Raw genomic sequence first — 13,279 nt, 5'->3', positions numbered from 1 at the left:
CATTAAACAGCATATCATCTCACATAACTAATACAAGTTTTCACCCACTTTGTTGTAACTGTGAATTTGAAGTGATTAATGTCAAAATGAGAAACATTCAGCTTCAGTGGGATTGAAAGCAGCAGTCAGAAACACGCAGACATGAGACGTTTGAGGCCTGACTGTCATCCTCTGACTGACCACCAGAGAGCGCTCTTCACAAAAGAATCTCCAGTGTGATCCCAGAGAGACACTGAAGAGCTGATGTCCAACATGAAGACATGCATTGTCTGTTCATCACTGAGGTCTTTGTACTTCTGTACAAAAGAAATATGAAGCAACATTTCTCAAACTGTTTTATTAGTTACACAAACACTGTTGAAGTGAGACAATCATGTCTTTGAAGCAGAGACGCTTCATTTGTGTCTCACACAGGACGCTGCCTGAAGGACACAATGTGAGGAAAACTGGACAAACATTTAATAATAATCTGTGAAATGAATCAAACACATACAGCACACAGTTTAACTTAGAAGCATGAACAGTTTTATCCATAATTGAGTTTATTTTGTTTTTTCTCAACGTATATTTTGTTTTCTAAAGGTCATAATCACATTTTGAAAAAAGAATAAATATCATAATAAGTAATGTTAATAATAAATATGTACCGATGGATCCTTAGGAATACTTAAGTGTGTGTATCTAAAAAAGTGAATGTGTGATCAGTAGAGGTGAAATAAATGTTAGTGCTCATGTTAAATGATCTATTTTAATTATTAAGCAGATACACGATGATGCAGCTTTACTAATAACTCGTATCATGTGTGACTGAACATGAATTATAATATACACATGAAGCTGGTGAACACAGAGATAGAAATCTATATAAATACAACAGCTATAATCTCTAAATCCAGATTTCTTTGAACAGGCTGATGCCAGTGTCACACATCCAGTGTCGAAATGAACAAACGTCACATCGAATGAGAAAAAAATGTTCGTTCAAGCAGAAATGTGCTGATCTCAAAGCTGTGCTGCCATTTTTTACTTCACTCGTGGGTCAAATGTTTCATTTTAAATCAAATTTTTGTCACGATGAAAATAACAAAGGTTAAAATACATTTTACTCCTGTAAAGGAAATGAAATAAGCTATTTGGGACGATGAAGACTTTAAATTCTCAAAACAAAGTTGCTGACAAAATCAGCAAATTAACGGATATTTTATCAAAACCTATCGTTGGATTTATGTACAACGACGACAACGACATGAGAATATTCTGTCCAAAACTGTATCAAACGTGAACGCACCATAAACTGCATCACTAACCTCGATTATTAATGAAATACTTAAATACTTTATTGTGTCTACGCTAAAAAAATAGAATGAGGTCATGACAGAGACGAGCAGGAGGAGCGATGCTCCGGATTCAAACTCTGATCTGAGCGGTCGGTCCGCTGACGTCTCCGCGTGTTCGACGGTTAAGCTTTAGCCACGGTGGACTCTGCGTCCGTCGGCTTCCTGGACAGGAACCACACCTTCATCGGTTCCTTCTTTCCCTTCATGGTGACGGGGCCCCGATACTCCAGATTAAACTGAGGGTCGGCGTTCTCAGCAGACTGCAAACACCTGGAACACAACGCCAACGCACATCAACAGACAAACACGTCACACCTGCTGCTCTGAGCTTTCAATCCTTCAATCTCTGACGTCTCTGCGACCTACAGGTGACAGTGAAAGGGGGAGGGGCTTCTGCTTACCTGTACGTATACTCTGAGACGTTTATTTTCCCCTTTTCACCTGTAGTCTCAGTCCGACTCGTGAGGTTGACCGTGTTTCCAAAAAGACAGTATCTGGGCATCCTCTGACCGATCACCCCGGTCACCACTTCTCCAGTGTGGATCCCGATTGTGATCTGGAAGGAGAGTGAACGAGTGAACAAACGGGCCAAAGATTTCCCCGTTTCATGTCCAACATGAGTAAATATTTATTGATGTTCACAGCTCTAATGAGGAGATCTCTGCAGTAACGTCATTGCCTCAGTATTCAGATCGACCCGAGCAGCTGTTTAAAGACGGTCCAGCTGATGCTCCATCAGTCTGCTGGCAGCTTCAGCAGAAGGAGCATTACTCGGTGGGCGGATATGAGCTGAACTCTGCCAGAAAGCACTAAATTAGATATATTTTTTTTTTAGATTTGTAATAAAGGAGCGACTCCAGAGCGGCTCAGTCAACATGCAGACTGATACTACAGCTGAACTCGTGGGCACTTCGCTGCTTGTTGTCTTCAGAGCTTGAAGACGCTCAGAGTGTCGGAGACAAATGAGAATCTATTTTTAGACGCGGGATCGTGAGACGATGGGAGTCTGTTTCTGCGGCTGAACCGGACTCTTCTTCTGCTGCCACGTCCCAAAATAAACAGCCTTTTGTTAAGCAGACGGCGTTTTTCCAAAGTTAAGTCTCTGCGGTCATCGATACAATAACATCTCCAGCACTCGCTTAAACAAAAGTCTGCTGTTTTTCATCCAACTTTTCACCACTCATGACCTCAGCCTGCAAATATGATGCTCAGATTATTCTGAAATCAGCCAATGAGTCCCTGAGCACCAACGCTGCTCCAATCAGTGAGCAGGATTCAGGTTTGATACATTTAATTATGTGATAACAACATCTGAATAATCTGCCAAAATAACAGACGCTCTGCTAAAAAAAACCTCCAAAATAATTAAATATATGAAGAAAAATAGAAACACTGCTAGCTGGCACACACACACACACACACACACACTCACACACACAAACCATCTGCCTAATTAAGAATATCACTGAGATTTTTGTGCCCAAATTACGTCAGTTTAAGACTTTTTATTGTAGAATTATTAAACTGAGAAATCTTTAATGCTTCAACACACTGCAATCACGTTGCATTAAAAAGCTTTTTTTAAGCTAATGTTTTATTCATTTTCTGTCACTTTGCCAAATTCCCAAAGCGCTGCAGAGTTTACACTCGGGCGGAGGCGGCTGCAGACAACCGTGAGCGACCTCCACGATGAGCTCCTCCTCTCACACTGTCCTCGCCACGTCCGACCAATCAAAGCACGGTACAGCAGCGGTAGCGGTACCGTTAGCTCCAACCAAAGCTTAAACGTACTGCGATTGGCTGATTTAACACCTCCACCTCTAATGCCTCCATGTGCACTGTTTTCCATGCAGCTGCACACCAACAAAGAAGAGCTCACCCTGCTGTCGATGTGAAGTTTTGACTTTGATCGTACAGAATTTGATCGAAGCGTAAAACCAGGAAATGCTTGAGAAGCGTCAGAATCTCGTCACACCTGCACGGGCTCGTCATCCACTTTGACCTGTCCGGCGATCTCCAGCATGTCCAGAGCAAGGTGGCAGATGGACTTGGCGTGGTGCGTGCACGGCTCCGGCAGGCCGCTCACCGTCATGTATTTATCGCCCACCGTCTCCACCTGCGTGAAGACAAACGTTCTGTCACTCTTCACGTGAATTATACCGCGACCTGTTTCTCTTTATTTAGATCTGCACTGTGCAGGACTCGTGTATGTTTTTTTTGAATGCACAGCCAGAAATAAACTGAAACACCCTGAAATAAACACTTAAACACTTACATCAGCTCTGAGGCATCCAGGGCCCCTCTGAGCCCGGCTAAAACCCCGGGACCACCTAGCCATTCAAACCCCTAGAGTAAATATTACTTCTTTTGGTGACCCAGTGCCTGAAGCCGATCCCCTGGAAGTGCCGAGGTCTGTTTGACTTCTTAAAGTGCATTCTTGTCTGAAAGCCGGAGTGTAAATCAGCCGCACGAGGCCCATAAAGTGCTGCAGAAACTCTGTAAAACTAGACTGTTTACAAGTCTGCACTCCTCTTCTTATGGTGAAAAACTCAAGTCAACTGATATAAATACTCCCTTGCTGACGTGTATGAGCATGATTGTGTAACATTAATCACCACAGGTGCAACACAGCCGTTAAAACTAGTGAAATTCTTGGTTTTAGGTTGTTGACTTCATGGCTCTGCTGTACTAATCTTTCTGTTTTATTCCTTAACTGAGATAAATGCACACAAACGTATGAAACGCTGACGTTCCTGCTTCCGACCTTGTATACATAAGGGTTGTTCCGGGAGTCCGTCAGGATGTCAAAGCGCGTGTAAACATCATTGAGCAGGTTGACAATCTTGATGGCGCCCTCGGCCGAGGCGTGCTTGCTGCAGAAGGCGTTGAATCCCACGATGCCGCTGAAGAGGATGGTCACGTTGTCGTAGCGTTTGGCGGGGACCGGCCGCTTGTGCCGCAGCTCGTTGGCGACGGACGGCGGCAGAACGGAGTAGAGCAACCTAGAAGGAAGAGGAGACAAGAGGAGTCTGAGCTGGAGCGTCTTTACGGCAGCAGAGCGACCGGCCGTCCTTTGATCAACACTTTATCTGCTCGCCCACCATCTTTTGGCCGTTTCGCTATGTGAGCTGATGGGAGGGTGGTGTTTCTATGGTAACCAGTTAGATCATGGCTGCCTGTTCGAAGCAAAACACTTCCCATGATGCATCACAATTTCAGGACACATGATATATACAGAGAGGAGTGTTTATCTGACCTCTTTTAGAGCCTGGATGGCATTAACGTGTGTTTCCATGAGCAGGAAACAGAGTCATGAAGCTGCTCGAGGGCAGCTAGCATGCACCAGCGGCTCTCTTAAATATTTAGAGAGGAGCCGTGAATTCAATCAATGCTGGGAGCCCGAGGCACTCTGAGGGAAGAGGATGGCAGAATAATAATACAGAGATCCAGCGGCGGAGTGAGAGTCTTAATAAAGGCCACGCTCCACCTCCGAGCTCCCCTCTAGCTGTCACCTACTGCTGTGCCAAATTACTATGACAGGCCCCTTTCTGAAGGCAGACTCAGGAATAACTGTCTTCATCATAACGGGGGTCGAAAAGGAGCTGAGGGCCAACGATTAGCTCGGCTTTAACAATAGATTGTGACCCTCGGTGGTCCGGCTGTCGTGCAGCCTCTGAGACCTGTTATCGTCTTGCTGGATTCTCTGTGTTTCCTGTCTCAGCTCCGTCCTTAAAAGGGAATGTTTGAAGAGACTCTTATCTCACTGAAAGATGGACAAATGAACAGGAACAACAACAGCAGTGATGTGATGCACAACCTACAGACGCTGATGTCACTCTGACTGAAGTACACAATATTTCTCAATAACTCGAGGGAAAAGTTTGGATGTGAGTGGCAAAGCTGACTTATAGCTTTGACATTTCTCTCATCTTTGCTTCTTACTTAGTAAAAGTAGGTAGTTTAACCTCATCAGGCCTCTGAAAATGTTCAAATGAAACCATTTTAGGAGGTAAAAATCATTGTTAGTTGGAACTGCTCACATTGAAATATCACAAGCCAAAGAGCTGCAAACGGCTGGCTCAGAGGCTCACTGTGAACAAACCCTGCATGTTCATCGTGTAAATGCTGCAGTTTGAGTGGAGTTTAAGTAGAAAAGTGTGTTTGTAATTCTTACTTTGCTCAGGTTGCATCAAATAGACATCTACCGTTTCCTAAAAGCTGCTTTGGACGGGTCAGCAGCATCACGGTGGACATTATGATGAACATCGTCACCTCGGACAGCTCTTTGCTTTGGCACCTTAGTTACTCTACATGGACAGACAGACAGACAGAGAGACAGACAGACACTCGCTGAGGAGCAACGCTGTACTCAACCATCAGGCAAGAAACACCTGAAGGGACTTAAGTGGACCTGTTAAGAAAGGCAGTTTCCTCTCTCTCTCTCTCTCTACCTTCTGTATACTTCAGCAGCGTTTCCTTGTTGCTCTTTTTTTTTTTTATTTGTCATCTCTCTGACCCAAACAGCTGATCTGTGGTCAGTGTAGGAACACAGAAGGTCTACTGCAGAGGAAACGTAGTACCAAAGCAAAGCTGCCAGATGGCGAGGTGAAGTGCTGAACATGTTCTAAATTTAGCGTCCACTTGAAGTGATGTTGATGTTTTCAGGTGGAGGAAACACATTAAGCTGCTGAGCCCGTCCACCGCAGGGCGTTTCTGTGTCTCTGTGCTGAATGCTGACCACCTTCTCCCATTGTGAGCTTATTTCTCATTAAAGATGAAGCTACACCTGATTTCTAAATCCAGACCAACTGTCCAACCTGTCTGTCTTCTTCTTCTCATCCTCCAGGGCCCGCAGTGTGTGCTGCAGACGATCCGTCAAGATTTCCAGCTCCTGGGTCAGTTTGTACTCCTCACGAAACTGCTCGCCCAGCAGCACCAGGTCACGCGTGGCGTCGTGCAGCGGGATGTCGCTCAGGTACAGTCCCCTTCGCGTCAGGTCGTCCAGGTTCATGACACTGGAGAAACAGAGGACAAAACGGGGAGACGCTCACTGGTGATTTGTGTCTGTGGGTACAAGCAAAAGACGTTTTCTCTGTCTAATGTCAGGAATCAGCCTAAATTAAAGAGGACATGGAGGACGAGCTGTCAGCGATGAGGTCATCACTGTCCTTTCAGGGCTGCTGTCTTTAGGTAAATGTCCCTCCAGGGGTTCAGTTATTTCCTGCCAGGCAGCCTTTAGTGAGAACACTGATCTCGTCCTCTGCCGAGTGTCTCATCTACGAGGACGAGGTCTCTTGAACCCTGCTCCCTTGCGTCCGATGTCTCACGCTGGTTATTGAAGGGCTGCAGAGGCTAATGGAGGTCACAGCAGAAGGAGCAGGGCAGTAATTACAGTTCAGGTTTCTCTGCTTCGCTTTTATTTTCTCCTTTTTCTCCCACATTTTTATTCCTGACAGCAGAAAAGCAGCTGATTACGTGATTATTTGACTATGTAACTGTGTGAAATACACACTTATTGTTCTTATTATGAACTGCAGTGACAACATGAACATGAACAGAATATTTTAAATACTCAAATATATACTGTTAAAGGTGGAGGCTGTTTTTCGTATCAACAAACCCCTTTAAAAATCCCATAAAAGGGCTTTTAAAGGGGAACTACTTTAAGACATAAACATCAGTTTTCTTGGATTTCACAGGATAAAAAACACCTCAATGAGGCACAACTATGTGTGTCACGTCTCTTTAATCAGATCAACATGAAAACTGTCCTACTGTAAATACTCGTATCACATATTAATCCGCAGCTGAAAATAGTTCCCCACACTTGCACCATTTGACACCTTGAAACGTTGACTTGCAGGACTTAAATCTGCGCCTGAAGTCGGTGTGTTTCCACTGAGCAGGTACAGACGGTGTGTGTTCTGGTGCTTCCTGTGTCTTTACCTGGGTGAGCAAAGGAAAAGGATGTTCTCCGCCTCTGGCAAGTAAATCATCTGTCCTTTCAGTCTGAGACAGCTGATCTCCACCCCCGTCAGCTCGTCCTCGTTCTCCACGGTCTCCACATTCAGCAGGCCCTCCTGTCGGGATTACATCACTGCGATGAATATTTCATGACATGTTCCAGTTCGGCTCACGCTTTATTTTCAAATCTGCATGTTTTCGGTCGCATTGCTTTTATCATCCAGGCCTGAATCAGGATGGAGAGAATTAAATCATTTTTCTATCGGCCTCTTCACAGCGAGAATAATCTACTTTAATGCACGTTTAAGGAACTGCAGCTGTTCACCACCTCAGCATCGACTGCCTCATGAGTCCACACAGTCCAGATGTTCTATTGAGACTCAACGTTTCCCTCCAGAGCTCCTCAAAGCTCCAAAAACGCCTTCGTCTGTCTAGTAAAAGTGTCTTCTTCAGGACGTTTAGACTCTTTGCTCTGTGCATAAACTGCAGTATTAAAAGCTGCAATCTATCAGCTTAATTGATCCATGTAATTGATTGATCGCGCTCTGTGATCTCTGCACATCAACTGTTTCATCCTTGTTAAGTGTTGGAATGAAACCCACGCTGTCAAAACGTTATGCAGCTGCTAAAAATGTCAGTGAGCTCATGAATATTAATGCATAAGACTATAAAAAACAATCCGTCTTTTGATCATTCAGTGTGATTTAGTGCTTCTTTGCCTCCTGGAACAAACACTACGTCACATGCTGCGTCTACCTTGCTTCGCAGGACGAAGACGGTGTTGATGTGGGAGAGGATGCCGTGAAAGCTGAAGTCGATGTGAGGCCGGACCAGAGAGAAGACCGAGGGGAGGATGCAGGTACCGGGCTGGAGCTGGGGGTGAAATGAGATGAGCACACCTCCGTTACATCGAATTAAAGGTGATCGCTTCTTCACTGAAACACACAACATGCTGACGTCATGCAGTTCGAGCTGCTCGTAAACAGACTGTGCACCTGAGGCAGGACGCGATAGATGGCGTTCCCGCACTGCGTGAGCATCAGGTCTTTGTCAAACATGAGGTGGAACGGGAAGGCCTTGCAGAACGTGTACGGGCTGATCCGGGTCTCCTGCGTGCCGTTTTCCTCGAAACCGTCCAGGTCCTCGTAGAACGCCTCCTCCTCCGAGTCCTTCTCCTCGATCAGGAACTTGATGTGGTCGCACTCCTCGTTCTTCGGCTGGATCATCTGCATCAGATCAACTTAAATAATTGACTCCATATTGATGTTGTTGATGCAGAACTGACATAATTAAGAAGAAATGTAGTTTAACTTGGACAGATTGTGGCTTTTGGTTAAAGTCAAAAAATGTTTTAATTGAATATTTCACCCACACAATCAGTCGTTAATATGGTCCAATTAACAGCATCGCTGACCTCAGGTCTGTTATTCTAGACTGAAGACTGTAGGATGACATTACTCAGTGGGTCTATGGACATAAGGTATGCTGACGTCAAGCTGCCGTCTCTGCACCCTGTTGCCACAGCAACAGTGGCTAATATTTCAGAAATTGGGTGTCACATTTGGAGCGTCTGCCATTTTCTGTTCTTTCATTACACACAACTGCTGAAAAATATGATCCTGTCTGCACGATGAGATTAGGTTTGAGAGGAAGCGTCGCTCGCTCATGAAGAGAAGACGAGGACGACCAGCAGGTCCTGCTGCGGATTATGGGATGGGCTGCACGCGAACACACAAATAAAAGTGCCAAAGACGTTTTATGATTTCGTACGACTTCAGACAAAATCTGATTAACTCGGCCGAATAAATGAGCCTCAGTGCAGTCGATTTAAATCCAGCCTCAGTTTGACAGAGTCAAACTAAAACAGACTCCGAGCTGGAGCTCTAAAAATATCCTGTGACTCACAGACGTCAGGCTGAGCTGCAGCTCTGCTCGCGCTTTATTTTGGAACTTTCTGTTGTTTAATCTTCATGTTAGAACCTCAATTATGCTCTCAGACATATTTTGACTCAAACATTAGAATAAATCTGAGAGGAAAAACGTAAAGTTCACTTCATTCAGCGTCACGAGCAGAGCGCCGTTCGAGCTGTGGGGGCCAAAGCAGCGAGGCAGACCTTCATCTCGATCTCTGTGCCGTGGATCTGCTGGGCGACCGTTTTAATGATGCCGATCACGATGTCCTGCAGGCCTTCTCTCTCCGAGTAGTAGTGAAGAATCAGATTGTTCCCCTTCTCGGCGTCGGTGCAGCGGAACGAGGGCGCCCTCATCCCGGGATAGATGGTCCCCAGGTGGTCATGCAGGGCATCCAGATTCTGAAAATGTAGATTAAAGATGAAATCAGATGAAGTCCTCCAGCGTCACATTCCACAAACCCTGGATCCTACAATTCCCATAATGCAACACAACAGCGTCTTTCATTAGACCCTCCCAGCCCAGTACAGCTCATGTATGTCAAACTTCAAAAATTCAGCCTCAGGCCCAAAGTGAGATGACCCTGATGACATCACTGTGACATCAGCAGGGGGAGTTATTGGCTCATCACACCTCAACCTCAACGGACTCAGTGAAGACGTCCGGATGGGGACCAATCACAGCCCGCGAGACCGAAGGAGGCCGGTTTGACCGGAGCAGCGGGAAGTCGAACCAGGACGTTTCATTGAGTTTTATTTTCAGTTAGCTTGGCTCTTTAGCTCATTAGGTAAAAGAGACGTAAACGAGAAAAACTCGAATTCTGACAGTTGAACTTTTCTGTTCAATTCTTACAATAGGTGTAAGAATAATTTCCTTTCTTGACATTTTGAGTTTGTTTATTTATTGAACTAAAGGAGCTAAGAGAGCTTGTTAGCACGCAACTGTTCCTTCTACACATTCTGTTGATAATGAATTAATAATTTCAGCCGTATTTTACACACTGAACCTTTGAACGGAGCAGTTTCACAAATCATTCGAGTCAGTTTTCCATGTCTGCTGCAGAGAAAGAGGAGAGCACTTACCTGCAGGAACTCACGAACATTCGACCCTAACACTCGCAGTATGGTGTCGTATCCCGACTCTTGGCAAAACTCAAAAAACATCTTCCCAAAAAGCTGCAAGATGTCTCCAGCGTCGATCTCTGAAACACAGGAAGGAGCTCATCAGCACTTCAGTTTGTCATACAAATACTCACGAGGCTACCTTTTTTTAATCACACTCCACGTGTAGCATCGTTTTTATTCCAGTATTAAAAGACAAAACACGGCGTCACTTACTGAGAACTTTACTTGCAGCAGCGACCAAATCGTATGTTTTGGCATCTTCGTATATGATTCTGACCAGGAACTGACCCTCGATGTCGAGCTGAGCCTCCCTCCTGAACACAAAGACAAGACATCGCTCATGAGCTGCAGCACAAGTCAGCAGTCACAGACTTGGTTTTCCTGGAACTGCTTTTCTGTCGCAGCTTAAATCACTGAAGGACTTCTGTTTACAGGAAAGACCAGAGTCGAGTCCACCGTGGCCAGCCGGCGACCATCGGCTTCATTTACATTACAGTCACCTTAAAATCAGGGTTTTTTTTTTTTAAGTGGTCGTGTGGTTTGAACAGATCGTCATCAGGTTTAGATTGAAGCAGGTCTTCAGAGGGACTTTGCTATTTATACATTTAACAATCCACTTTACGCACAAGAGTCAGAAAACTAATGAGGCTCTGATTACGACCACGGTTTCACTAACAAAACAGAAATGATTTACAGGCCTGTAAACCGCTGTTTTATCAGAGCAGCTGGAAAAACACACGGAGCCTCGAAATTAAAAGTTCATTTTTAAATGATTCAGCTCATCGACGTCTGCATGCAGATCAGACGACGAACTGAGCGACGGATGACGAGACAAGCTGCAGAACGAGCGGTCTGACGCCCGGCAGCTGCTGGGTTTCTGGTTCCAGGCGGGTCAAGCCGCGGCCAGCTGAGACTGAATAAACCGAGGCCGAGCCAAACGTTTCAACATGCTGGAGAAAGGACATGTCCACGTTACACTGAGGACTGAGGCTGGTCCTGCTGGACTGCAGTCTCCCAATCATACAAAAACCACATCAGTTTGCAGGGCGCGGATAAAATAACAGCCTGAATGGGTAAATCTGGTGATGTCCTACAATCTGAAGGAGGAGCCGGAGCTACCGCTGAGGACCCTGAGGTCACGTCCTCCGTCCAACAAATTAAGAATAAATAAAAGGATTCCTGATGTTCCCGAAGGACTTGAGTCCCTGGCAGTCTGCAGAGTCCACATCCAGTGAAAACCATGTGAATGTGGTTTTCAGCTCAGTTGAAGGATTAAGTGTCGCTTCATGGGCTCATGAAGTTCACATTTTTCCTATAATAAATAAATTAATGTGAAAGACACAGTTTGACGTGGACTGACGGAAACTGCAGAGACTCACAGCTGAAAATGGGCTGAAGTGAAAGTTACTCAAAGTTACCACAAGGAAACTGTCACAGAGAAAAAAAACTTAAAAAACACTATATTCAGTATTTCTAATACCTTCACCACGGCCCTGTTTTGAGGTACTTGTACTTCGAGTACTTCTATTGTACTTTGTTCTTTCACACTGCAGCAGGAAAAAAAAAAAAACATTTTACCTCAGGACATTTATTTGACTTTACAGACGAGTTCAAATAACAAAAAAATCACGATTTTATAAAATATGATGGTTTGATTTGGACAGAAAAAGTCCCAAAAATATTTAATGACACAGAAACATGAATGAGTTACTCAAACATTAGTACTGCTGATGATAACACAGGGACCAGGCTTTTGCATAATGAGTATTTTTACTATGGATACTTGTAGGACCACTTTGTGCGTACTTTTAGTTAAAGGAACTAAATACTTGTTTTAAGATGCAGCTGAATTAGCAGCATTAAACAAATGTCTGTTATTGGAGTTTGACTGAAAGTGACGATGATGATGGTTTGAAGTGAGGTTAGTCTGAGACTCAGGGGGTGAAGGTGAGTCAGTGCAGTGAAAGGACATGTCTGTCCCTGCGGGATGGACAGTCCAGAGGTCTGCTGGACACAGTCTCCCCTCTGGTAAACACCTGATCCACACACTCACTTGATGTCTTCCCAAACTTCCGGGCCGTAATTCCTCAAAACGAGCAGCTCCAAGGCGTGATTCACGAAGCCGTACTGTGATGGAGAAACACGGACAACGTCAACATTCACGTCACGGGCACAGACGAACACACCTGGAGGACAGCGTTACGTGTTTTTAAAGGACACATTAAAGCGTAAGACACTGAGCGTTGACTGCACTTCCTGTTCACCTGTCATACCGTTAGCTTCATGCAAACACACTCTTGTATAACGGCGACACAGCGGTCTGACATGTCAAACCAAACACGTCATGTCGCGCGACAAACGGCCTGTTTTACCTGCTTTAAAACGCACAGAAAACCATCGTGAACTCACCATGATGACAGCTGCTGCGTTTTTCCTGATTTTTAAGCAAAATGCGTTAAACCCGAGACAACATTCATCGTTGGGTACAGATGCTGACTGGCTCTGCGTCCATTCCCCCTTTTTTTCCTCAGCTGGTGACTGACAGCGACTCTGACCAATAGCAGAGCAGGACGCGTTCTACGCAAAACAGCTTTGACCAATGGGAAGGCAGCTGCGTTGTTCAACGATGCTGTGAGCTTGAGATCAGCGCAGACAGATGAGCGGGTTTAAACTCATATTCACAATTAATATTATCATATATATGTAATATAAATATAATATAATCTAAATACATATATATAAATGTCCATCAAGATAATAAGAAATGTTCACAAGCTCAAGAAAAAGCAGCTGTTCTAAAATGTAATTTTTATGGCAAACAAACCTTAAAATATGTTTTATCATCATTTGTACTTTAGTAAAAGAAATGTCACAGTGTGAAAGAGCTTTTATAAAAATAAGAGTCCTGCTTTCAGAATTTTATGAAATTAAAACTCAGAAGTA

The 13,279-nt window shown here is 44.5% G+C and overlaps 1 protein-coding gene across 1 annotated transcript; it reads right to left on the bottom strand.

Annotated features, from left to right (window-relative positions):
• Nucleotides 1-322: 322 nt before the first annotated feature.
• Nucleotides 323-12,870, bottom strand: gucy1b1 (guanylate cyclase 1 soluble subunit beta 1). The gene is made up of 13 exons (XM_070977144.1): nucleotides 12,746-12,870; nucleotides 12,390-12,463; nucleotides 10,550-10,650; nucleotides 10,295-10,413; nucleotides 9,416-9,613; nucleotides 8,297-8,527; nucleotides 8,058-8,174; nucleotides 7,284-7,417; nucleotides 6,155-6,352; nucleotides 4,102-4,339; nucleotides 3,313-3,453; nucleotides 1,739-1,893; nucleotides 323-1,607 (listed from the first exon to the last, which is right to left on the bottom strand). Exons 1-13 carry the CDS (start codon nucleotides 12,746-12,748, stop codon nucleotides 1,460-1,462), a joined length of 1,857 nt encoding a protein of 618 aa, XP_070833245.1. The 5' UTR covers nucleotides 12,749-12,870; the 3' UTR covers nucleotides 323-1,459.
• Between the last annotated feature and the right edge of the window lie 409 nt (nucleotides 12,871-13,279).

The sequence above is a fragment of the Chaetodon trifascialis genome, chromosome 2, assembly GCF_039877785.1.
Source record: "Chaetodon trifascialis isolate fChaTrf1 chromosome 2, fChaTrf1.hap1, whole genome shotgun sequence".
NCBI lineage: Eukaryota > Metazoa > Chordata > Actinopteri > Chaetodontiformes > Chaetodontidae > Chaetodon > Chaetodon trifascialis.
Note: the sequence above shows the minus strand (reverse complement) of the source record. Positions and strands in the feature narration are given on the sequence as shown.